Genomic DNA, 27,430 nt, shown 5'->3' with positions numbered 1-27,430 from the left:
ACCCCCCTTCTACAGAAATAATCTCAATCCAAACACAAAGAAAATAACTTACAATATAACAATATTTACATACAACCACTCCTCGTTTAACGACGACAATTGGGACCAGCACGCCGCCATTAACCGAATTGGTCGTTAAGCAAAAGTGTATACATATACAACAAAGATATGTCGTAGCACATTTGTAAAATAATACTGATGACCCACTTTCGGAGAAGAATAAGCGAAGATATAGAGATCTGTATATTTCGATCACTTACTGTGATCCTCTTCAGCAGATATGAGTTACAAAGTACAGAACAATGTGTATTTATAGTGAGACAGTGAGGTAGCAAGAGGGGACGGGGCTCAGGTCAAGACGCCCGGCACGCATGCTCGCATCTTGGGGGCTCAGGTCAACACGCCCGGCACGCATGCTCGCATCTTGGGGGGCTCAGGTCAACACGCCCGGCACGCATGCTCGCATCTTGGTGGCTCAGGTCACATGACCGGCGTTGCATGTGCCTTGGTGATTTTTGTCCACCGCTAATGTTGATGGTAACATTTTATTTATGGCAAAAGAAGAAATACAGTCTGGTGACCATTGACCATGGGAAATGTTGTAATTTGGGAAATTATTTATTAAGGAGGATTCTACTACTACAGATCTCTATATCTTCGCTTATTCTTCTCCGAAAGTGGGTCATCAGTATTAGTATACATATACGTACATGTACTGTATGTACAATGTCCAGCAATACATGTATCTTTATTTTCGTGTATTTTCCCTCTTTTATACAGTACATTAAAGCTTTATTTACTGTTTATTTACTGTGGTTAGGTTCCTGAAGTTACCGTATATAACCAAATCCTCGTATGCTGACATTCCATAGCAAATACCAGGGTATTTTTTTAGTTTCGACCATGGGCGCAATATAGCAATAGAAAATTAATTATTAATTTTGTAAATTAAAATGTATCAACATAATATGCAATTTTGTGGGCGGAAATGAAAGTAAAAAATACCTTGCTACAAGCAAATATGCTAATGAACGAAGTCGGTAGCATAGGATCGGGACGCCATCTTGTCGTCTGTCAATTGATGGCCTTGGTACTTCCGACTACCTCGCCAGGTATATTTTCTTGAAGGAATGTTATGGTGCGGAGATACATGCATTCCTTCAAGCTGCAAGAACTTTGTATACCCTGCAAGCTGAGAGAGTGGTTGAAAAGCCCACCAACGTCTCTCACGACGACGACAACGAGGACGAGCCGGATGACATTTAATTTGCAGGTAATGATTTATCAAACACAGGTTAGTTTAGTTTAGGTTAGACGAATCTATCATCCTTTCATTTCTTCGACGTCAGCATCTATCATAACAAACATGGTGTACCATTCGTCCGACATGACTTCGTTACTTACGAAATCTGTCTTAGCACTTTTTTGTTTTTTATTTCCGCTCACAAAATTGCATATTACGTTGATACATTATAATTTACAAAATTAATAATTAATTTTCTATTGCTATATTGCGCCCATGGTCGAAACTAAAAATTTACCAATACCGGTATATACTGTACTCCAGGTAGTTTTTGCAGCTTGCAGGATAGTAATGTAGACCTAAGCTTCAGAACACTTTACCTCACAGCTAATATCCACCGTACAAGTTCATTTAAAACATCATCCAAATTTGCCTCAGCCAACTTGATTATCGTACACGACGTCGTAACTTCGGGAGATTTACGTTAAACGAATATTGGTCTGTCATAAAGCCCGTCGTAACTCCGCGTTGTCGTTAACCGAGTAGGTCGTTAAACGAGGAGTGGTTGTACTACCCACTACAACAGCCTGAACCTCTACCATTTAATAACAATATTAAACAAGTAGCAATGAAGATGAGACCTTAACACTTACACCCTCTCTCAAGTTAACCCTTTCCATACCAGAAGTTATTTGCTTATATTCATTAAGTAGCATATTTTATATATTCTTATAGGCAGATGAGGTTGAAGGATATTGAAGATTCATTTTTGATAAGTTTCTTCTGTATACTCTAAGACATACAATTGACTTGTCTTGTTCAGTAAGTTTGTCCAATAATTCTCTAATTGTGGCTGATGTTTTGGAACTGTCTTGTTCCATCTTCAAGAGCGAAATGTGGCATCTTGTTGTGTACGCTGCTTATATATAGGACGTGTGGATCATTAGGCTTGTGGTGGGGCTGAGGTTGTCGCTGATTGGCTGAAGCGGGCCAATGAGCGTGTGGGATATTTTATCTTCGGTTACCTCTCCTGGTGATCGAAGCATTGGGGTACATCGATCTTCTTGGGGTCATTCTTTTGACTGAGGGCAATGTTTGAAGAGCCTCCACTTGAATATTAATTAATGGCTGCTTTAATTGAGTATGTAGGGCTTCTAGTATTAGCAACCTGTGGGGGATCCTGTTCTCTGTTTATTACGGTGGTGTTCTGATCGAGGTCTTTTCTTGTTAATGATCTATTGTGTGTGGAGGTGAAATAGGATATAATAGCTATTTTGCTAAGATGACTTGTCAAGTGCCTTGTTAGTTTTTTTATTGTCATACCAATATATGAGTGGGACCCACATTTCTCACTGTTGCAATTGTATTGGTAAACAACATGGTCTTCTTGTAGATGTGTTTTTGTGGTGTTGGGTCAATTAAGTATAAGCTGGGTGGTCTTCTTTGTTCTGTAGTATATTATGAGTTGGACGTGCTTTGTTGGGTCAATTGGTTATACTTTTTTTTTTTTTATGATATCCTTGTTACAATTGAAAATGCTAACTGTGATTAGTGAAATATCTTGTATCCTGTTCCACCCATTAGATGCCTTCTATCAGCAATTTAGTTTTTTCTTTACCTCTCCATGCGAGAGAGATCTTCAGAGGACTTGAAAATCTTCACTGGAAACTCATCAGAGCTCAATTTGCTATTGCATACAATTCAATATGCCTTAAAGAAAATATATATATATATTCATATACATATATATATATATTTTCATATACAGGTAAACGTCGACTTACGATGGCCGCGACTTACGATTGTTCGACTTTACGATGACGACGACGACGACGACGACATGATAATTTAACCCCTTCCATACGGTGCCGCACACGTAGGCGTCATGAGGAGCAAGTGGATTCGCGACGCTGCCATATCGGCGTCTTGATTATATTTATTGTAGTCGCCCCTGTGTTTTTACATTCTCTCATATGTGCCCTGAATCCCATTCTCTGTGGTTTTCAAAATTCGCGGGTGAAAGAGAGAACGATCGATATAAGCGGTGACTATATTTTATGATGCGAGTATTATTACGTCACGTCGTACGGCTGGCATTGCCTGCTGCCCGCGAGATTTAAGTGCCGTACTGAAAATACATATTATAGTGTTTGAATATGGTAAAAAGGATAAAAATAATTAAATAAACTACTGTACATGTTTAATAGGCTATATTCAGTATCTCTGGTGGTTAATATACAGGTAGGCTAGGTACAGTGACCACGGAACAGAGTGGGGATCGACTTACGATGAGATCGTCTTACGATGGCTCTATCGAAACCTAATGCCATCGTAAGTCGACGTTTACCTGTACAGGTAAACGTCGACTTACGATGGCCGCGACTTACGATTGTTCGACTTTACGATGACGACGACGACGATATGATAATTTAACCCCTTCCATACGGTGCCGCACACGTAGGCGTCATGAGGAGCAAGTGGATTCGCGACGCTGCCATATCGGCGTCTTGATTATATTTATTGTAGTCGCCCCTGTGTTTTTACATTCTCTCAAATGTGCCTTGAATCCCATTCTCTGTATAAGCGGTGACTATATTTTATGATGCGAGTATTATTACGTCACGTCGTATGGCTGGCATTGGCTGCTGCCCGCGAGATTTAAGTTCCGTACTGAAAATACATATTATAGTGTTTGAATATGGCAAAAAGGATAAAAATAATTAAATAAACTACTGTACATGTTTAATAGGCTATATTCAGTATCTCTGGTGGTTAATATACAGGTAGGCTAGGTACAGTGACCACGGAACAGTGATACACAAATTGGGGATCGACTTACGATGAAATCGTCTTACGATGGCTCTATCGAAACCTAATGCCATCGTAAGTCGATGTTTACCCGTATATATTTATATATACAGTCACTATCCGAGTTAAGACGTACGCGAGTTACGACCACCCGTACTTACGACCACATCTAGCAGATGCCTATTATGAGTTTACTGTACATGTCTGGCAGCACAGCGCATAAGATAGTTGTGGCAACCGGCATCGCGTACGGCAGTTATGGCAGAGATGGAAAAGTTGCTATACACGTGGTTGGAAGATAATAGGCAAAGAAATGCAAGAGTGACGTTGCAAGCAGTGCAAAGTAAGGCTACAAGTTAATTTCACATGTTGAAAGAACGTGCAGGTGAAGAATACGCTTCACATGAGTTCGTGGTGAGTGCTGGGTGGTTTTGTTGCTTTCGAGAGCGTTACCAGGTTCACCACGTGTTGTCGAAAGGTGAGGCTGCTAGCAGTGATGCGCCTGCAGCTAAGGCATTTGTGGAAGAGTTTGATAAATTATGGATGAAGGATATTTACGTACTTACGACCACGTCTAGCTGATGCCTATTATGAGTTTACTAATACGAATACACTATAATAGGTATTTTCTTTCATTAACTTACCATATCATATTAACAACTACATACATATATACATATACCAAGGCCCCCTTACAAGGGAGGTAGCCAAAAAGGAAAAGGCATAAAATCATTCCCACCCATTCCATCCCTGAATACACTCCACACCCCTCCACCCTCCCTCTTATCTTAGCACCTCCTGAATGACGGGTCATCCCTGCACCTTGTTCACTGCCCTGGGTCAGAAGCAGTGTCGCAAGACACAGCACATCCACAGCAAGGCCACTTCATTAAATCGGCGACCCCCCCCTCTCCGTCCCCCCATTGCATAAAATGAGAGGACGGGGATAAATCCCTTCGAGCTGCGTCAAATTTTTCTCACACATCCTACCTCACCCCCCATCCACCTGCCCATTCCACCTCATGCAATCACAACATCATCCATATACAACCCTTCTCCATTCACCCCTGTCTTCTGTCCTCTCCCGTCCTTCCTCAACAGACATTCCCCTCTTCCCCAAAGCCCCCTTCACCCCATCCATCCACCTCATCCTAGGACGTCCCCTCATGTTCACTCCCTCCACATCTGCCTTCCACACCTCTTTTACTAGTCTTTCTTCACTCATTCTTTCCATGTGTCCAAACCATCCTAATATTCTTTCATCAACCTTATCTCCCAGCTCCTTTTCCACCCCTGTTCTCCTCCTCAACTCCTCATTTCTCACTCTATCTAGCCTAGTAACCCCCATCATACTTCTCAGACACCTCATCTCAAACACATTCAAACTCCTTCTCTCTTCTTCTCTTATGTTCCATGTTTCTGCCCCATACAGTGCTGTTGGCACAATCACTCATTCATATAGTCTCCTCTTCGCATCCATTCCTAAATGTCTATTCCTCATTACACTCTTTAATCCACCAAGGCATTAACTTGCTTCTCTCAATCTACATTCTACCTCCACTTTCACTCCACCTTTCCCTGCCACATTTGCACCCAAGTATCTAAAACTATCCACTTCCTCCAGTCACTCTCCCTTAATGCTCACTTCCAGTCTACTGCCACTTTCACCCCTTGTACATCTCATCACCTTACTTTTACCCACATTTATCTTTAGCTTTCTTCTATCACATACTCTCCCAAACTCTGTCACCAACTTCCTCAATCCCTCCTCCGATCCTGCCACAAGTGCAGTGTCGTCCGCAAACAACAGCTGGCTCACCTCCCACTTTTCTCCATTTTCTTTAACCATCTCCAATCCCTTGCCCACTATCCTTGCATTTACCTCTCGCACCACCCCATCCATGTATAAGTTGAACAGCCAGGGCGACATAACGCATCCTTGATGAAGTCCCACCTTTACCTCGAACCACTCACTCTCTCCATTTCCAATCCTGACACAAGCTCTACTATTCTCATAAAAACTCTTGACAGCTCCCAGAAGCTTTCCTCCTATCCCGTATATCTGCATAACCTCCCACAGTGCCTTCCTGTCTACCCTATCATAAGCCTTTTCCAGATCCATTAAAGCCCAAAAAACATCCTTCCCCTTTCCTATAGCTTCCTCACATACATGTCTTACCACAAAGATCTGATCTACACAACCTCTACCTGTCCTAAATCCACACTGTTCCTCACCAATTACTCCTTCTGTTCCTCTCCTAATCCTCTCAATCAAGATCCTCCCATAAGCCTTCCCAACTACACTCAACAAGCTAATCCCTCTGAAACTACTACATTCACACTTGTCCCCTTTTCCCTTGTAAAGTGGAACTATACAGGTACTCCTCCAGTCCTCCGGCACTCTACCCTCTCTCCAGCAAACATTAAATAACCTCACCAACCAGTCCACCATCACTGTACCTCCCATTTTCAGACATTCTGCATGGCATCCATCCAGACCAGGTACCTTACCTGCTTTCATCATCTTAACAACTGCCTTCACCTTATCCTTCCTTATTTCTCCTCCATTCTCCTCACTCATCACTCTCATTTTCTTCGCACTTCCCACTGCAGCTATCTTTCCTTCCCTATCCTCCTTCACATTTAGCAACTCCCTAAAATATTCTGCCCATCTTCCCCTTACTACCTTCTCTTCCATTATCATCTCCCTATCTGCACCTTTTACCTTTTCTTCTCTACTTGATTCGCCTCCTCTTCCTCTCTTAATTTCTTTCCAAAACATCTTTTTATTACTTTCAAAATTTTCTGTCAAACTCTTACCCCATTTCACATCTGCTCTCCTCTTTCCAACCTTTACCTTTTGCTTTACTTCTCTTTTCTTTTCTTTGTACCTCTCATATGACTCCCTCGTCCTATTTTGTAACCAATCTGTGAAAGCTCGCTTCTTCTCTTCTACAACCTTCTTTGTTTCCTCATCCCACCATTCACTACCCTTTCTTCTATTTCCCCCTGTCCTTCTTGTTCCACACACCATCCTTGCACACTTTATGACTCCCTCCTTGAACCATCCCCATTCCTTCTCCACACCCAACTCTACTCTACCCTTTACTCCCTCCCACTCCTCCTTCAGCTTCTTTCCGTACTCCTTCTCCTTTTCCTTCTCATTCAAAGAGTTCACTCTAAGAACCTCCCTACCTTTTGTCCCTTTCCTCTTCCTCCATCTATCCTCCACTTTCAACTTACCTTCCACCAAAAAATGATCTGATATTCCCCCACCCTCTCCCCTTAGCACATGTACATCCTTAACTCTTCCTATCATATTAACAACTAAGCAACTGAAAACAATACTGTATACAACTGTAGGAGAGAAGCCAAATGCAGAGTATGGGATCCAATGTATTTAACATTTCGCCCACCAGGGCTTCTTCAGAAATAACATAGTGGACAAACATCTGACTCCTTATATAACCCGAGCTTGCGGGGAGAAACGAACATGAAACTGGTGACTGAACAACTTCACACCAGGCTTAATGACCCCCTTATGGGTCGATAGCCTTAAAAAAGTCCACTATGTTATTTTGGGAGAAGCCCTCCTGGGCACAACGTTAAATACATTGGATCCCATACTCTGCGTTTGGCTTCTCTCCTACAGTGCTGTTGCAGTTGTTGCTGTACCTATATCTCACACTTAGAATGGATTGAAATGGATGAGAAAAATAGATTTTAAAATTCACATATATTTAGAGTACATACAACAATTGAAGAATTAAGAAAAAATTATTAAAAGGAAACTACAATTTAAAAAACTTAAAAATGGTAAGCAAGGTTATATTTAACCCCTTCCATACGGTGCCGCACACGTAGGCGTCATGGGGAGCGAGTGTATTCGCGAGGCTGCCATATCGGCGTCTTGATTATATTTATTGTAGTCGCCCCTCCATAATGACATTCTTTCTAATTCTTTTGTAATCGCATTTTCTATGGTTATCAAAATTCACGGGTGAAGAGAGAACGATCGATATAAGCGGTGACTATATTTTATGATGCGAGTATTATTACGACACGTCGTACGGCTGGCATTGGCTGCTGCCACCAAGATCTAAGTCCATGATGCCTACATGTGCGGCACCGTATGGAAGGGGTTAATACGTGTGTGTGTTTGTGTGTGTGTGTGTGTGTGTATACAGGTATAGTACATACATACAGTACCTGCATACATATATATACTGAAATACAGTACAGTATTAAAACATTTAAAAAAAAATAGAAAAAATTATAAAAATGGAACTAAAAAGCATTAATAAATAAACAGTAAACAGATTGTATTTAATAGTATTCAATAGAAAAAGTTACTTAAAAACGCAACAGATTGATATCGTGTATTCTAGAGTAGAACCCTCGTGTCGGCCATTTTGAATAGAATCTGACTTACGACCAATCCGACTTATGACTGGTTGGTCGGAACCTATCTAGGTCGTAACTTGGATAGTGGCTGTATATACATCCTATCTGAGAGTTGACACCTTGACATGGTGGATAGGCTTGAGAATCTTAATAACTACAAAAACTATGTCGATAGAGAGACAATCTCTGCAGGGTCACCCATATCGAACAGGTTTTGTTAGAAAGATCAGACAAAGAGCAGCTCACATGCACAGTAGCAGGACCCACTGCAAACTGGCACGTCCCTGATGGCGAACAGGGTAACTCCTCATAGATATATGGGGTACTGTCATAATGACAGCGAGGACCATTGGGCACCCTATGGATATAGGACTTTACCAAATATAATGAATAAGGTGACACCAGAGAAATATCTCACCAGAAACCAGTTGGCATGAAGGTGAGATTACTGCCAACCCATTTTCATAGCCAATATGAACAGCACAACAAAAACAAAACCGGGCATTCCTGTTGGATCATCGTCTCCTAAAGGCCCGACCGCATTGCCTCGTGTGCTTATGGGCAGTGTGCCACCGAATGTAAGCACTGTCCAAGCAGATCCAAATATTGGACATTAAACAACATGAAGAAAATGAAGATCTATACTTACAACGTAAGAAGCCTCTCAGAAAATCACAGGCTGGAGAGTTTAATGGAAGAACTAGACAACATCAAGAGAGACATCGTAGGACTGAGCAAAGTCTGAAGAGCGGAAGAAAAGCTGATACAATTATGAGGTAGTCACCACCTGTTCTACTATAGAGGTAAGGACAAAGAAAGATCTAGTGGAGCAGGATTCTTGATAAACCGAGAGGTTGCTGGTAACATAGTCAAATTCAGTAGTTTGTCAGACAGGGTAGCTTGGATTTAGATTAGGCTGTGTAAAAGGTACATTCTAAAAATAGTTCAGGTTTATGCACCAACTTCACAGAGTTCAGAAGATGAAATTGAGTCGTTCTATGATGATCTAAGTCAGGTAATGGATCAAGAAAAAAGTAAGTACACGTTGGTAATAGGCGACTTTAATGCTAAAGTTGGTAAGTTTGGAGTAGGTGAAAGAAATGAAAGAGCCAAGATGTTGGTAAATTTTGCAGAGAACTACATGAGGATAATGAACACTTTCTTCCAAAAGCGTGTAAGTCATAAATGGACGTGGAGAAGTCCAAATGGAACAACAAAGAATGAAATAGACTTCATATTAGGAGATGAGAGCAAAAGCGTTAACAATGTTACGATGATAAATAAAGTCAACATAAGTAGTGACCATAGAATGGTAGGTTGCACAGCTAAATTCAATCTCAGAGCCGAGAGAAATAAACTAATTTTAAGAAAGAAAATAAGCCTTGCAAAGGTTAACCTCTTCACTCCAGGGCACATCGCACATCTGGCAGCATTAGCTGCCCGACGTGCGATGTTGCCTCATAATAATCGCATTATAAAAAATAAAGTCAGTGCTCAATTGTTCGTTCTCTTTCACCCGTGAATTTTGATAACCATAGAAAATATGATGAAGCCAGTTTAGAGACAATGAAGGTTACTTAGCTACGACTACAATAAATATAATCAAGATGCCGACTCCGGCATCATAGCGTACCCACTTGCTCCTCATGATGCCTACGTAGGCATCACCATATGGAAGTGGTTAAGGATGATATGAAGAAATTTCAGTTAGAAATTAAAAATAGATTCGAAGCTCTAAGAACTAATGAGGACACTGTGGAAGATATTAATTTGAATTTAGTGAATATCATTAGATAATTATAATTGGCAGAGAAAGTAGAAATACAAAAAACATTAGAGAAAAGAAATTCTCCCAAGCTACAAATGACCTAATTAAAAGAAGAAGGACCATGCAGATTAAAAGCAGGAGAGACAAAATAGAAAGAGTAGAACTAAACAAGCTTATCAACAAAAGGCAGAGATTAGAGAAAAGAAAGAGAAACATGGATGAAATAGAGGGAACTACTCGGAAGGGTAAAAGTATTAAAGTGACCAAGCACAAACATGCTTTAGGAAGACAGCAAATGATATGTTTGAAAGATAGAAATGGAGAAATAATTAAATGTAAAGACAAAATGGTAAAAAGAGTAGAAGAATTTTACCAAGAGCTTTACTCGTCGAAGACCGTAGTTGAATCAGTAAATTCATGTGTAGACATTAGTAGTGTACCAGAGATTACAAAGGAAGAAGTAGAACTTGCTCTAAAAACTATGAAATGAGGAAAAGCACCTGGGGAAGATGGTATATCGATAGATCTATTGAAAGATGCAGGGAAATTAGTTCATATTAAATTAGCTGAGTTGTACACCCAGCGCATACATCAAAAAAGCGTTCCTGATGTGTGGTGCAATGCTATAGTGATTTTGCTTCATAAAAAAGGAGACCAGAATGACCTTAGTAACTATTGACCAATTAGCTTGTCAAATGTATATAAAGTATTCTCCAAGATCCTTACACACAGACTATGTCAAGTTTTAGATGGAAACCAACCGAGAGAACAGGCAGGCTTTAAGAGCATATATTCGACCCTAGACCATTTGCAGGTGATAAACCAAATAATAAAAAAAATGACAAATACAATATACATACATATACCAAGGCTCCCTTCCCCCTTACTAGGGAGGTAGCCAAAAAGGAAAAGGCATAAAATCATTCCCACCCATTCCATCCCTGAAAACACTCCACACCCCTTCACCCTCCCTCCCATCTTAGCACCTCCTAGATGACGGGTCATCCCTGCACCCTGTCCACTGCCCTGGGTTAGAAGCAGTGTCGCAAGACACAGCACATCCACAGCAAGGCCGCTTCATTAAATCAGTGACCCCCCCTCTCGGTCCCCACATATAAAGGAGAGGATGGGGAGAAATCCCTTCGGGCTGTGTCAAAATTTTGCTCACACACACTACTTCACCCCCCATCCCCCTGTCCATTCCACCTCATGCATCACAACATCTTCCACATACAACCATTCTCCATACAGAATACAATATACCTCTGTGTTTAGTTTTTGTAGATTACGAGAAGGCCTTTGACTCGGTAGAACAAATATCAATACTAAACTCTCTACGCAAATATGGTATAAACGAACGATTCGTAAAAGTTTTAGAAAAGATTTATGTGAAAGGTACCGCTATAATTCGACTACATAAAGATACAGCAAAGATCAAGATCGAGAAAGGAATACGGCAAGGCGATACAATTTCACAGAAACTATTTACAGCTTGCTTGGAAGATATTTTCAGAAGATTGAGTTGGAAAAAGAAAGGTTTAAAGATTAATGGCGAATATTTGAACCACCTAAGATTTGCGGATGACATTATTCTTATTTCAGAAAGAGCAGAAGACTTGCAAGATATGCTGAGTGATCTAAACAAGGAAAGTGTCAAAGTAGGTTTAGAAATTAATAAAAGTAAAACCAAAGTAATGTTCAACACAAAAGTTGAAAGTAGAGATTGCAATTGATGATGAGAATCTTGAGGAAGTTGAAGAGCATAATCATTTAGGCCAGTTGGTGAAAGTGATGAAAGATCATAATAATGAAATAAAAAGACGCATTATAATTGGTTGGAAAGTGTTTGGTAAGTAAAATAAGATCCTGAGAGGCTCTATACCTTTATGTTTGAAAGGTAAAGTTTACAAACAATGCATTCTACCAGCAATAATCTACAGCTGTGAGACTTGGAAACTAACGAAGGCAATGGAAACAAAACTAAGGACAGCACAGAGGAGAATGGAGAGATCAATGATGGGAATAACGCTGAGAGACCAAAAGAGAGCAAGTTGGGTGAGAGAGCAGACTAGAGTGAAAGATATTGTGGATACAGTAAAAGAGAGAAAGTGGAATTGGGTAGTTAAGTTAGTGCGAATGACTGATGAGCGATAGAGCAAGTGTGTTACTGAGTGGACGCCATGAGATGGGAAACGTGCAAGAGGGAGACCAGACAGAAGGTGGAGAGACGAGATTGAGAAACTTGCAGGAGTGATGTGGCAGAGGATGGAGTGGTTGTGTGAATCATGGAATGCTATGAAGGAGGCCTTAGTTCAGCAGTGGACTCAGGATGGCTGATTTGATTGATTGATATACATATATATATATATATATATATGTACAACACTGAACAGGTCCCAGTGATTAGAGATACATTTTAACAACCACAATGCACTTTAATTCTAAGCCATCAAAGGCCAGCATGCTTGAAATTGAAATGTGGTACTACCCAGGACTCAAACCGGGTATCCTCATAACAAGTGCGACAGTGACTTTCCAACTAGGCCATCAAGAGAGATATAAGCTAAGCACATTATTTCTTATATATATGTATGCTCAAGTTACACATATATGAAATTTTTGTGCTCAACCCATCTCCACTATGATAGTACAATTGGAAGTATAAGAACGCGGGAAAGTATTTGTACAACACCGAATGGGTCCCAGTGATTAAGAGATACATTTTAACAACCACAATGCACTTTCATTCTAAGCCATCAAAGGCCAGCATGCTTGAAATTGAAATGTGGTACTACCCATGACTCGAACCGGGTATCCTCATAACAAGTGCGACAACCTATACCTGTCCTAAATCCACACTGTTCCCACCAATTACTCCTTCTGTTCCTCTCCTAATCCTCTCAATCAAGATCCTCCCATAAGCCTTCCCAACTACATTTAACAAGCTAATTCCTCTAAAACTACTACACTCACACTTGTCCCCTTTTCCCTTGTAAAGAGGAACTATACAGGCACTCCTCCAGTCTTCCAGCATGCTACCCTCTCTCCAGCAAACATTAATAACCTCACCAGCCAGTCCACCATAACTGTACCTCCTTTTTTTTTTAGACATTCTGCATGGCATCCATCTAGACCAGGTGCCTTACCTGCTTTCATCATCATAACAACTGCCTTCACTTCATCCTTCCTTATTTCTCTTCCATTTTCCTCACTCATCACTCTCATTTTCTTAGCATTTCCCACTGCAGCTATCTTTCCCTCCCTATCCTCCTTATATTCTGCCCATCTTCCCCTTACTGCCTTCTCTTCCATTATCATCTCTCCATCTGCACCTTTTACTTTTTCTTCTCCACTTGATTCGCCTCCTCTTCCTCTTTAATTTCTTTCCAAAACATCTTTTTATTACTTTCAAAATTTTCTGTCAAACTCTTACCCCATTTCACATCTGCTCTCCTCTTTGAATCCTTTACCTTGTGCTTTACTTCTCTTTTCTTTTCTTTGTACCTCTCATATGACTCCCTCATCCATTTTGTAACCAGTCTGTGAAAGCTTGCTTCTTCTCTTCTACAACCTTGTTTCTTCATCCCACCATTCACTACCCTTCCTTCTATTTCCTCCTGTCCTTCTTGTTCCACACACCATCCTTGCACACTTTGTGACTCCCTCCTTGAACCATCCCCATTCCTCCTCCACTCCTAGCTCTACTCTATCCTTCACTCCCTCCCACTCCTCTCTCAGCTTCTTCTTGTACTCCTCCTTTTCCTTTTCATTTAAAGAGTTCACTCTAAGCACCTCCCTACCTTTTGTCCTTTTCCTCTTTCTCCATCTATCCTCCACCCTCAACTTACCATCCACCAAAAAATTATCTGATATTCCCCCACCCTCTCCCCTTAGCATCCTTAACCACTTCCATATGGTGACACCTACATAGGCGGCATGAGGAGCAAGTGGGTACTCGATGATGCCAATGTCGGCATCTTGATTGTATTTATTGTAGTTGTACCTAAGTAACCTCCATTCTCTCTAAACTGGCTTCATCATATTATCTATGGTTATCAAAATACACAGGTGAAAGAGAACGAACGATTGAGCACTGACTTTATTCTTTATAATGCGATTATTATGACGCAACATCGCACGTCGGGCAGCTAATGCTGCCAGACGTGCGATGTGCCCCGGAGTGAAGAGGTTAACTCTTCCTATTATACTCCTATCTACCACTACATAGTCCATTAATGCTCTATCTACCCCCATTCCATCCACAACCTTCTCCCATGTGTACTTATGCTTGACTTTCTTCTGAAACACTATATTTGCTATCATCAACTCTCTTTCTGGACACATCTCCACCATCAACTCTCCACTACAATTCTTTCCCAGAACTCCACATTTCCCAACCACTCCTTCTATTTCCTCCTGTCCTTCTTGTTTCACACACCATTTTTGCACACTTTGTGACTCCCTCCTTGAACCATCTCCACTCCTCCTCCACTCCTAGCTCTACTCTATCCTTCACTCCTTCCCACTCCTCTCTCAGCTTCTTCTTGTACTCCTTCTCCTTTTCATTTAAAGAGTTCACTCTAAGCACCTCCCTACCTTTTGTCCTTTTCCTCTTTCTCCATCTATCCTCCACTCTCAACTTATCTTCCACCAAAAAATGATCTGATATTCCCCCACCCTCTCCCCTTAGCACATGTACATCCTTAACTCTTCCTATTATACTCCTATCTATCCCTACTTAGTCCATTAACGCCCTATCTACCACCCTTCCATCCACCACCCTCTCCCATGTGTACTTATGCTTGACTTTCTTCCGAAACACTGTATTTGCTATCATCAACTCTCTTTCTGGACACATCTCCACCATCAACTCTCCACTAAGATTCTTTCCCGGAACTCTACATTTCCCAACCACTCGTCAATTGGTTCATTTCCTACTCTAGCATTAAGGTCTCCCAGTACTATTATATTAACATTTCTCCCTAATCACTCTATGCACTCATTTAAATCTATCCAAAAAGCCTCCCTTTCTTCTATGTTCTTCTCACTACCAGGCCCATATGCACTTACAAAAACCCATATCTCCTTTCCCAGTTTCACCTTCATCCACATTATCCTTGAGGAAACCTCCTTCCACTCCACTACACGTTTACCTATCTCTTCACTTACTAGTATAACCACCCCTTCCCTCCCTTGCCCTCTCTTCACTCCTGATAACCTCCCACTTACACTCCCAAACTTACACTCGCCCTTCCCTTTCAACTTAGTTTCACTCAAAGCCAACACATCCATCTTTTTTCTCACGAACATACTACCTATCTCTTCCCTTTTACTCTCATCTGTACCACATCCATGCACATTAAAAGACCCAAACCTTAGGGTGCTGGTTGGAAAACTCCTAGACCATCTTATGCCTTTACTTTTTTTAGGAATGTCCCCTGTGGGGCTACAGGGAAGGATGTCTGGTCCAAATCCCCTTCCCTTTTTTCTCGCCTCTTACGATCCAAGTGGAAATACTTGGTGGCAGAACTAGGTAAATGCATACACAAAAAGCCTTTCCTCTCTTACAAGGTGGGGTGGTCAAGTTAAAACAAACACCCACTACATACACATTAAAACACATGTAACACCCCTCCCATTTCACCACCCTGTGGATGGGCCATTCTTGTCCCCTCCCCTACTGCACTGTGTAGGTCAAAGTACCCCTTCAGTAGCAAAAGGGTAAACCTCACTTTGATTCATCCCTTCTGTACAAAGGGGTGTGCTTATTTCTACTCTGCTTATGCAAAACAATTTGATTCAATTAAATGGTGCTCCTTTAGTAATGAAAAGATGGATCAAACTTTCTTCAAAAACCAAGTGTTCTCTTCCATACCTTCATCTGATAGAAGAAACAATTGTTGAGACTCGGGTGCATTTTCTTCTGGAATATCAACCAGTTCAAGGAGTGCAAAGAAGTTGTTCATAAAAATTGCATTTATTTCCTTTTGCTGCTTTAGTATGTTTTCCAAGTGCTAGAAAATAAATAGATAGTATTTAAGAATATCTTCCAAGTGCTACAAAATAAAAAGATAATATTTCCAATAATCTAAATGAAAAATTGATTAGGAATAATAACTTTAAAAAAATTGTTGCTCAGATATATACTCATACAGTTATCTCTTCTGTGAGTAGCTTCTCTATCACACAAGGTAGACAAACCCCAGAAAAAATTACCTTTAATGTCCAATAATTGAAATCAGCAAATGTCATAGCCTCAAGCATCAAAGTGAGCAATGAACAATTATCCTGCGTTTCTGAAATCAAATTCTTTAATATTGCCTGAAAAGTAGTAATATGTAAGTAGTTTCCACACAAGAAAGAAGAATAATTACCAATGCATCTAAGTCTTGAGCTTAATATACGAGACCCTGTATGCAACAGTATACTTTCCATGCTGTCTTCAAAAAGTAGAGTGGTTTCATAGAAGTGAAAGGTGACCATTAATATAGATTTAGAACATACAAATGTCGAAGTGAGGAATGTGCTCAAACTGTTGGGATCACTGTATATAAAAAAAACTTCAGGGCCTGATGGAATCTCTAACTGGATACTTAAAGGTCAGAGTGCACAAATTGAAACTTTTTTTTAAAAACTCCAAGCAGAGTACTAAAAAAGCATTTCCAACCATTCCCATGAAATATTTTTGTTATTAAACTTGAATTTAGGCAATAAAAATGCTATTTTCAACTTTGAAATAATCATCTGCACTTCAATTAGTTTCAGGAATCTTCAGAAGTATGATGTGAGTAGTCAAACATCACTATATCACACACCATTGTTAAATAGGGAATCTATTGAATAGCTGTGAGAAAATTTAATAAATTACAGTCTATTGTGTAGCTGCTGAATGTAAAAATGGTTAAGGAATGTACCAACAAAATCAACAGTCAATAATTTGGATTTCCATATCTTTAAGACTAAGCTTACAACACCTGTTGATCTGCCCTCATCTTATTTCTGATGTTTTGGGATCCTCCCTTGTAATATATAGTATCCTAACATATGTAAATACAAAAATTTTCATGCAGAAGGTTCACTTATAAAAATATAAAAGTCCATCCCTCTATGACTGCAGGATATTCAACAAGACATAACAGCTGGATTTTTTTTTGTCATAGATTTATACTAGTTACATCATTTAATAGTCAAATATGACCCATTTATGGCACAATAAATGTCTTTCTCATAATTTTAATAAAAATTATATGTTTAGTTGAATTTTTCCCTTATGCAAGACTGTATGGCAATTTCAGGTACATATGTTCATTCAGGTTTTGTATTTGTTTTTATATAAGAGGGTTACATAAAAAAAAAAGTGTCCTTTTCTCATTTATTGCCAGGGTAGTGAAAGTCTACCTAAACTTTTATGTCATCTCTCATGGTTTAGTTCACAATTCTGAAGAGTAACATAGGGGACGTTCCGCACACACAAGAACCCCACACTAGCCAACAGACTTGGTAGCCTATGTAATGTACATTTTGTGAATTGGCACAGATTATGAATATTCACAAAATAAAGTATCAATAATAAATTTATAATTGGATGCACAGATACCAAATCCATTTGACATGCACACATTATACATACATACATATACCAAAAGCTTTTTTCCCCTTATAAGGGAGGTAGCCAAAAAAAACAAAGGCATAAAAACCACTCCCACCCATTCCATCCCCAACATACTCCATTCCCCTCTACTCTCTTCCCTCCCTCTTCTCTTGGCACCTCCTAGATGACTGGTCATCCCTGTATCTTGCCCACTGCCCTGGGTCAGAAGAAGTGTCGCAAAACACAGCACATTCACAGCAAGGCCGCTTCATTAAATCAGGAACTCCCCCCCTCTCCGTCCCCTCATGCAGAAAAGGAGAAGACAGGGAGAAATCCCTTCGGTCTGCTTCATTTTATTTCTCACATATACTTCCTTACCCCCCATCCCCTACCCACTCCACTTGAAGCATCACTGCATCATCCATACACACCATTCTCCATTCACCCCTACCTTCTGTCCTCTCCTGTCCTTCCTCAATAGACATTCCCCTCTTTCCCAATGCCCCCTTTTACCCCATCCATCCATCTCATCCTAGGTCAACCCCTCATTTTCACTCCTTCCACCTCTGCCTTCCACACCTCTTTTACTCGTCTTTCTTCATTCATTCTTTCCATGTGTCCAAACCATCCCAAAACTCTTTCATCAACCCTATCTCCCAACTCCCTTTCCACCCCCATCCTCCTCCTGACCTCCTTATTTCTCAAATTATCCAGCCTAGTAACCCCTATCATACTTCTCAGGCACCTCATCTCAAACACTTTCAAACTCCTCTCTTATGTTCCAAGTTTCTGCACACATTATGAAAATTAATTAAAAAGGTTATAGATCCACAAAATCCACACTGTTCTTCATCAATTACTCCCTCTGTTCCTCTCCTAATCTTCTCAATCAAAACCCTTCAATAAGCCTTCCCAACTACACACAACAAACTGATCCCTCTGAAACTACTATGCTCACACTTGTTCTCTTTTCCCTTGTATAGTGGAACTATACAGGCACTCCTCCAGTCCTCTGGCATTCTTTTAGGCAAACATTAACCTCTTCCATACGGTGCCGCCTATGTAGGCGGCATGAGGAGCAAGTGGATACACGAGGCTGCCATATCGGCGTCTTGATTATATTTATTGTAGTTGTCCCTGCATAACTGACATACTCTCTAAACTGGCTTTATCACATTTTCTATGGTTATCAAAATTCACGGGTGAAAGAGAGAACGATCGATATAAGCAGTGACTTTTTTATGATGCGAGTATTATGACGCAACATCGTACATCTGGCAGCTAATGCTGCCCATGAGATTTTGGCCCAGAGTGAAGTGGTTAAACAATCTCACCAGCCAGTCCACCATCACTCTACTTTCCTTTTTTAGACACTTCACATAACACCTATCTAAATCAGGTGCCTTACCTTCTCTCATCATTTTAATAACGGTTTTCACCTCATCTTTTCTTATTTCTCTTCCATTTTCCTCATTCATCAGTCATTTTCTTAGTGCTTCTCACTGCAACTACCTTTCCCTCCCTATCCTCCTTCACATTTAGCAGCTCTGTAAAATACTCTGCCTATCTTTCTCTTATTGTCATCTCTTCCATTATTATCTCTGCATCTGCACCTTTTACCTTTTCTTCTCTCCTTGATTCACCTCCTCTTCCTCTCTTAATTTCTTTCCAAAATATCTTTTCATTACTTTAAAAAATTTATTTCATACTCTTACCCCATTTCACATCTGCTCTCCTCTTTGCCTCCTTTATCTTATGCTTTACTTCTCTTCTCTTTTCTTTGTACCTCATAAGATTCTCTCATCCTATTTTGTAACCATTCTGTGAATGCTCATTCCTTCTCTTCTACAACCTTCTTTACTTCATCATCCCATCACTCACTACCCTTCCTTCTATTTCTTCCCATCTTCCTTGTTCCACACACTAGCTATCTTTGCACACCTCGTGACTCCCTCCTTGAAACATCCGCATTCCTCCTCCACTTCTAATTCTACTCTATCCTTCACTCCCACCCACTCTTCTCTCAGCTTCTTTTATTCCTTCTCCTTTCCTTTCTCATTTAAACTGTTTACTTTAAACACTTCCCTACCTTTCCCTCAAAAGGGGGAAAAGGCTGTCAGTATACATAAAATTGCACTCTGTCCTTTAAGGAACATAAAAAGCAACTGGCAGGCAAGATTCAAGGTCTTCTTGTGTGTTCATTGAATGTAATGCCACAGATCTGGAAAAGGAACAATGTGGTACCAATCCATAACAGTGGAGGTAAAGGGACACCACTTAATCACACACCAGTATAATTCTAAAGAAGGGAAACTGATAATGGAGATAAAGTGGAGGGGTATGAAAAGGGGAGGAGGTAGATAACTGCTGAATGTGAACAAATTAATTGAAAGGAAATAAGAGAATAGATAAAAGGAGAATCTGAGTAAAGTATGGAAGGTAATAAAGCAAAAAGGCAAAACATAAGTAGAGAAAGAATGAGTATGTTTCTAGGAATAAGTGATAAGTATATAAAGATAGTATGTGCCATGAGGAAGATAGGAGGGAATAGGAGAGGCAGCAAATGGTGGGAGAAATTAAGCAAGCACATGAAGAGTTATTGTAAAGTAGAACTAGAAAAGTATATAAGATGTACAAAAGGAAGAGACCTCATGTAAATTACCCAATTTGGTTGAACACACATCCACCAATCTACATGAAGTTATAAACTAAGAGATTGTGGAGCATAATTATCTGAATTTTTGGCCAAGTGGTGCTTGTGTATACTATAGCATGCAGGGCCTCATATGCTAGTTGCATATTTTACAGTTTCCAAACATTTGCTTCTACCGGTACCTTTAATTGCTGATCTGGAAAAGCATACTTCTTTCCTGACTTGTCTGATATGGGATGCTTGCCTTCTGCAGCCAAAAGCTTCAATAAACACACAATGGACAGCTCCTGTATTGACTTTTCTGTAATGAAAATTACTTTAGTATTTGCTTTTATATGCTATATGGATGGATGAGTAATGAAAATTACTTTAGTATTTGCTTTTATATGCTATATGGATGGATGAGTAATGTACAAAATTATGAAAATACAATGACATGCACATGAAAACATGGTATTAAGTATGTACCACTCATTGTTGGTTACCTCCCTTATAAGGGGGAAGAAGCCCTTGGTATATAAATAGACAACTCAAGTATGGACAAATATGGGACAAGGGATAGTACATATATGCCAAAGGCCTTTTTCCCCTTATAAGGGGGGGAGGCTGATTGAGTCAAAGTACACACCCACCCTACACCCATTTGTTACCCCTCCCACTTTAGCATCTCATGCATGAAGGATTATTCCTGTCCCATGCCACACAGCTTGGTTCAAAGGCAATACAGCAAGACAATGCATTTCAACAGCAGAGCCCAACAGAGCTGGTTTACCACCACCACTTCATTACATGATAATCTCCTCCTTTGATCAATCATGAAAATATGGAGAGAGTGAGTGGTTTGAGGTAAAGGTGGGATTTCATCAGGGATGTGTTATGTCACCCTGGCTGTTCAATTTGTACATGGATGGGGTGGTCCAAGAGGTAAATGCAAGGGAGGTGGGTCAGGGATTGGAGATAGTTAAAGAAAATGGAGAAAAGCGGGAGATAAGCCATCTGTTGTTTGCGGACAATACTGCGCTTGCGGCAGGATCAGAGGAGGGATTGAGGAAGTTAGTGACAAAGTTTGAGAAAGTGTGTGAAAGAGGAAGTTGAAGATAAATGTGGGTAAAAGTAAGGTGATGTCTATTTCTCATTACACTTTTCAATCCACCAAGGCATTTACTCACTTCTCTCAATCTACATTCTACCTCCACCCCAACTCCTCCCTTTCCTGCCACATTTGCACCCAAGTATCTAAAACTATCCACTACCTCCTGTCTTCCACCCTTAATGCTCATTTCCAGCCTACTGTCAATCTCTCCCCTTGTACATCACCTTACATTTACCCACATTTATCTTCAGCTTCCTTCTTTCACACACCTTCTCAAACTCTGTCACTAACTTCCTCAATCCCTCATCTGATCCTGCCACAAGCACAGTGTCGTCAGCAAACAACAACTGGCTCACCTCCCACTTTTCTCCATTTTCTTTAATCATTTCCAACCCCTGACTCACTACCCTTGCATTCACCTCTTGCACCACCCCATCCATGTAAAGATTGAACAGCCAGGGTGACATAACAAATCCCTGACGAAATCCCACCTTTACCTCAAACCATTCATTCTCTCCATTTCTAATCCTAACACAAGCTCTACTACTTTCGTAAAAACTCTTGACTGCTCTTAACAGCTTTCCTCCTATCCCATATATCTGTAGTACCTCCCACAGTGCCTTCCTGTCTACCATTTCATAAGCCTTTTCTAAATCCATAAAAGCCCAAAAAACATCCTTACCTTTTCCTATAGCTTTCTCACATATCTGTCTTACCACAAAAATCTGATCTACACATTCCCTACCTGTCCTAAAACCACACTGTTCCTCACCAATTACTCCCTCTGTTCCTCTCCTAATCCTCTCAAGCAAGACCCTCCCACAAGCCTTCCCAACTACACTCAACAGGCTGATCCCTCTGAAACTACTACACTAACACTTGGCCCCCTTTCCCTTGTAAAGCAGAACTATACATGCACTCCTCCTGTCCTCTGGCACTCTACCCTCACTTAAACAAACATTAAATAACCTCACCAACCAGTCCAACATAACTGTACCTCCATTCTTCAGACATTCTGCATGGCATCCATCCAACCCAGGTGCCTTACCTGCTCTCATCATCTTAACAGCTGCTTTCACTTCATCCTTCCCTATTTCTCCTCCATTTTCCTCACTCATCACTCTCATTTTCTTAGCTCTTCCCACTGCAACTACCTTTCCCTCCCTATCTACTACTACACTAACACTTGTCCCCCTTTCCCTTGTAAAGCAGAACTATACATGCACTCCTCCTGTCCTCTGGCACTCTACCCTCACTTAAACAAACATTAAATAACCTCACCAACCAGTCCAACATAACTGTACCTCCATTCTTCAGACATTCTGCATGGCATCCATCCAACCCAGGTGCCTTACCTGCTCTCATCATCTTAACAGCTGCTTTCACTTCATCCTTCCCTATTTCTCCTCCATTTTCCTCACTCATCACTCTCATTTTCTTAGCTCTTCCCACTGCAACTACCTTTCCCTCCCTATCCTCCTTCACATTTAGCATCTCCCTAAAATACTCTGCCTACCTTCCTCTCACTGCCTTCTCTTCTATTATCATCTCTCCATCTGCACCTTTTACCTTTTCTTCTCTACTTGATTCACCTCCTCTTTCTCTTTTAATTTCCTTCCAAAACATCTTTTTAATACTTTCAAAATTTTCTGTCATACTCTTACCCCATTTCACATCTGCTCTCCTCTTTGCTTCCTTAATCTTATGCTTAACTTCCCTTCTCTTTACTTTGTACCTCTCATATGATTCCCTTGTCCTAATTTGTAGCCAATCTATGAATGCCTGCTTCTTCTCTTCTATACCTTTCTTTGCTTCCTCATCCCACCACTCACTACCCTTCCTTCTATTTCCTCCCACACTGCAAATTAAATGTCATCCGGATCGTCCTCGTTGTCGTCGTCGTGCGAGACGTTGGCGGGCTTTTCAACCACTCTCTCACCTTGCGGGGTATACAAAGTTCTTGCAGCTTGAAGGAATGCATGTATCTCCTCTCCATAACATTCAAGAAAATTTACCTGGCGAGGTACTGTCGGAAGTACCGAGACAAGATGGCGTCCCGATCCTATGCTACCGACTTCGTTCATTAGCATATTTGCTTGTAGCGAGGCATTTTTTTATTTTCATTTCCGCCCACAAAATTGCATATTACATTGATACATTTTAATTTACAAAATTAATAATAATTTTTTTTATTGCTATATTGTGCCCATGGTCGAAACTAAAAGAATACCCAAATGACTACAGTCTGAGTGGAGCGAGACTAGACCAATGCAAAATGGCTGTCTGTGTTGTGGACGCTATCATGTCATAGCCATGATAGCGTGAATGAATACGGTGGCATGGACTCGAAAACTGTCGAAGTTTTCGCAATTTTCTTGTCAAGATACATGCATCTTAGTTATAACTTGGTTGTAACTTTTGCTAGGACTATGCACTGTTGCCGTCGGCAGGCTAGCTACGAAACGTGTCAAAATAGTACGTCACTGTCCGAGGCATTTTTTTGCACTGAAGCCACACATAAGGCGCACCTCACGATAAGGCGCACCACCCAATTTTGGCCGATTTTAAGGATTTTGCCCGCGCCTTATAGTCCGAAAAATACAGTAACACAATTACCAATTAAAGTCATATTTTGATGTACCATTTATTATTTGATAACTAGTTCTATGATTTTTAAACAAAGGTTTGAGTTTTTGAACGTTTTTAACAGCCCGCTGATATGTAGACAAAATTTCCTCATGTCCTTGTGCAGTTGCCACATGCCGCTATTTTACTACGTTTTGGTACAAAATTATCCGAAACGGCAGCTCTGGTGGCGGCTTGACTGGGCCGGGTGTGAGCACACGTGTACGGCCGTCGCTGCCACCTACCGGACAAATAGGGAACTTTGCTTGAAAAGTCCGCCCTTTGTTCATTTCGACCGGTCATATGAGGGTCCGGGCTTTCGAGGTTCGACTGTATATACATATATATATATATATATATATATATATATATATATATATATGTGTATGTATATATATATATATATGTATGTATATATATACAGTGGCCGCGAAAAGTTTGGGCGCAAAATTATAGGCGCCCAAATTCTCCCCTAAACTCAAAACATGCGAAAAATACAACTTTCCACCCAAACTTTTAACTATTTTTCAATGCTAGCGTTTGTACCCGTATTTAGCCGAGACAATACACACTATTTGGCAACTCTGTTTAGGCGCACTCGATGTCACGTGGAGTCAGTTTCTAAACATCTCTCACGGGGAGTAGTCTTTTTTTTGCGGTGGTCTCTGTTTTTGTGCCTTGATATCTCCGTAATGGGAAGTGGTAAAGAGCTGGAAAGAGACACAGTTGTTACAATCATAACCCTCTATAAGGAGGGTTATAAGTGTAAAGATATTGCTACTCATGTGGGAATTGGAGTGCGTCAAGTGCAAAAGTGGACCAAGAAATTTCGGGACGGAGGAAGTGACATCATTCCTACTCCAAAGCATCGCTCTGGTCGGCCAAGGAAGATATCAAATCGTACTTCTACGGTTCTAACTGCCTCCTACGGTTATCTATGATATTAGATACTGTATTTTTCAACATTTTTATTATTTTACCACCAGACTTTCTTTAGGAAACGTATGCATACTGAATAAAATCGTATTATCTTTGAGCTACGTTCTTTAATATTCATTAACTTTTTATAATTTTCGTTACTAAGGAAACGCAGCCTAGGCCTACGCATACTGAATAAAGTCCTGTCATCTTTGACCTACAAATACTTTTTTGTTTGTTAAATTAAAATCATTGCAAGGCACAATTAGGAAAATTTCTATTTCAAAACACATTCTTTTTGTTTACGTACTATACCGAAAATATCGACAACAGAGCATAAACAAAGTTTACTGTTACATTTTATTAATCGCAAAACATAAAAATACAAAATGCTGTACCAAACATATTGTTATCGACAACAGACTAAGCATAAAAAGGTTTTACTGTTACATTTTATTAATTGCAAAACATAAAAATACAAAATGTGAGGTAAAATTTTATTTCAAAACACATTCTTTTCGTTTACGTACTGTACCAAACATATTGTTATCGACAACAAACTAGCCTAGGCATAAAAAAACTTTTACTGTTACATTTTATTAATTGCAAAATATATAAAAATACAAAATGCAATGCAAAATTAGGAAACATTTTACTTCAAACAAACAAAATGAAAGAATATTTAGCTGGCTGAAATGCTGACGCTGTCGGCAGCCTGCCAAAATTGTCGTACTTGCGTCTCGTGGCGTGCAAAGTAATTGTACTGCACTGCCAGGCATAACATTGCAATTCTATTACTCTATTAAATGTTAAATATTATTGCACTATCTCATGGTCGTAAAGTCGATCAGTCGTAAGTCGCATAGGTCGTAAGTCGACGACTACCTGTACACACACACACACATATATATATATATATATATATATACATATATATATATATATATATATATATATATATATACAGGTAGTTCTCGTTTTGTGCGTGTTCTGTTTGTGCGAATTCGCTAAGATGCGACATTAAAAATATTATAATTAATTAAAATTGTGCGATCTGTTCGCTAAGATGCGATTTGCCCCAACCGCATTTCAAACAGTGCGCCAGATATGTAGTTCCGCTGCCTGCCGACAGGCGGCCGCTCCCGCTCCCAGTTCAATGTTTACAGCCCTCTCGTGTGTTTGCAGTCACAGCCAGTCCAGCCAGTTTACTCATTCGTCAAAATGGCCCCAAAACGTCCTTCATCTTCTCCAGGAACCAGCAGCGGCCCTCCAGCTAAGAAAATACAGCGCAAGTCACTCACTCTGGCTAAGAAAATGGAAATTTTGAGCCGGTATGACCAAGGACAAAAAACTTCGATCATATCCCATGCTTTGTGATTGGGGGAGAGCACACTGCGGCGCGTCCGAGACAATGCTGCAAAAATACGAGCAACTGTGGAAGCAGGTTCGTCTAGGACATTGCAGAGGGTAGCCTACAGCAGATCGTCGGCCATGGAGAGGATGGAAAAAATGCTGGCGAATTGGATTCAACACCAGAACAAGAACAGCATTCCTGTTAGTTTGGCCATCATTCAGGAAAAAGCTAAAAGCCTCATTAACGACATCGAAGGAAATGACGGGCCAAATACATCCTTCCAAGCAAGTTCTGGTTGGTTTGCAAAATTTAAGCTAAGACACGGGTTTCATAACATCAAAATGACCGGAGAAGCAGCATCAGCAGACACAGAATCGGCCAGGAAATTCCCAGAGATGCTTAAGAAGACCCTGGAAGAAGGACAATACTCATCCAAGCAAGTGTTCAATGTAGACGAGACCGGCCTTTACTGGAAGAAGATGCCAGCGAGGACGTACATCGCACAGGAGGAGAAGACGGCGCCTGGTTTTAAGGCGTCCAAGGACCGCCTGACGCTGCTGCTGGGGGCCAACGCTGAGGGGGACTGCCTGTCCTCATCTATCACTCTCAGAACCCCAGAGCCCTTAAGGTAAGATTGGTTTATTTAATATTTATTTATTTATTCTACAGTTCTTATGTTGTTATTGATTGTGTTAAATAATAAAATATTTAATACCGTTAATTAATCAGGGTTTGTGAAGTGTACACAAGTGACATTAAAAATACTTAGGTTTGTGATGCAAACGACTGGCTTATACGTTTTCTTTGTTAAGAAAAAGGAGCGTGGCCACACCTTAATTCTCGGATAATTTGTGTGTTTCAGGGATATGACCGGGCTTTCCTGCCAGTCCATTGGTACGCCAACAAGAAGGGCTGGATGACTGGGAAAATATTCAGTGACTACTACAAGAACAAGTTGCACAGCGAGCTGAAA

General features: G+C 40.4%; 1 protein-coding gene across 4 annotated transcripts in view; it reads right to left on the bottom strand.

Moving 5' to 3' along the window:
* Positions 1 to 27,430, bottom strand: part of LOC143026678 (nucleolar complex protein 4 homolog B) — a 136,165-nt gene that overhangs the window by 24,771 nt on the left and 83,964 nt on the right. For all 4 annotated transcript variants that reach the window (XM_076187482.1, XM_076187481.1, XM_076187480.1 and 1 more), the window contains exons 4-6: positions 20,650 to 20,768; positions 16,440 to 16,544; positions 16,099 to 16,237 (exon numbers count right to left, since the gene is read on the bottom strand). In XM_076187482.1, coding sequence (XP_076043597.1) covers positions 16,099 to 16,237; positions 16,440 to 16,544; positions 20,650 to 20,768 — 363 coding nt within the window. The remainder of the gene's footprint in view (positions 1 to 16,098; positions 16,238 to 16,439; positions 16,545 to 20,649; positions 20,769 to 27,430) is intronic.

This window comes from Oratosquilla oratoria, chromosome 6 (genome assembly GCF_046742065.1).
Source record: "Oratosquilla oratoria isolate Oo_2021 chromosome 6, ASM4674206v1, whole genome shotgun sequence".
In the NCBI taxonomy this organism is placed as follows: domain Eukaryota; kingdom Metazoa; phylum Arthropoda; class Malacostraca; order Stomatopoda; family Squillidae; genus Oratosquilla; species Oratosquilla oratoria.
This window is presented reverse-complemented; position numbering and strand designations above follow the sequence as displayed.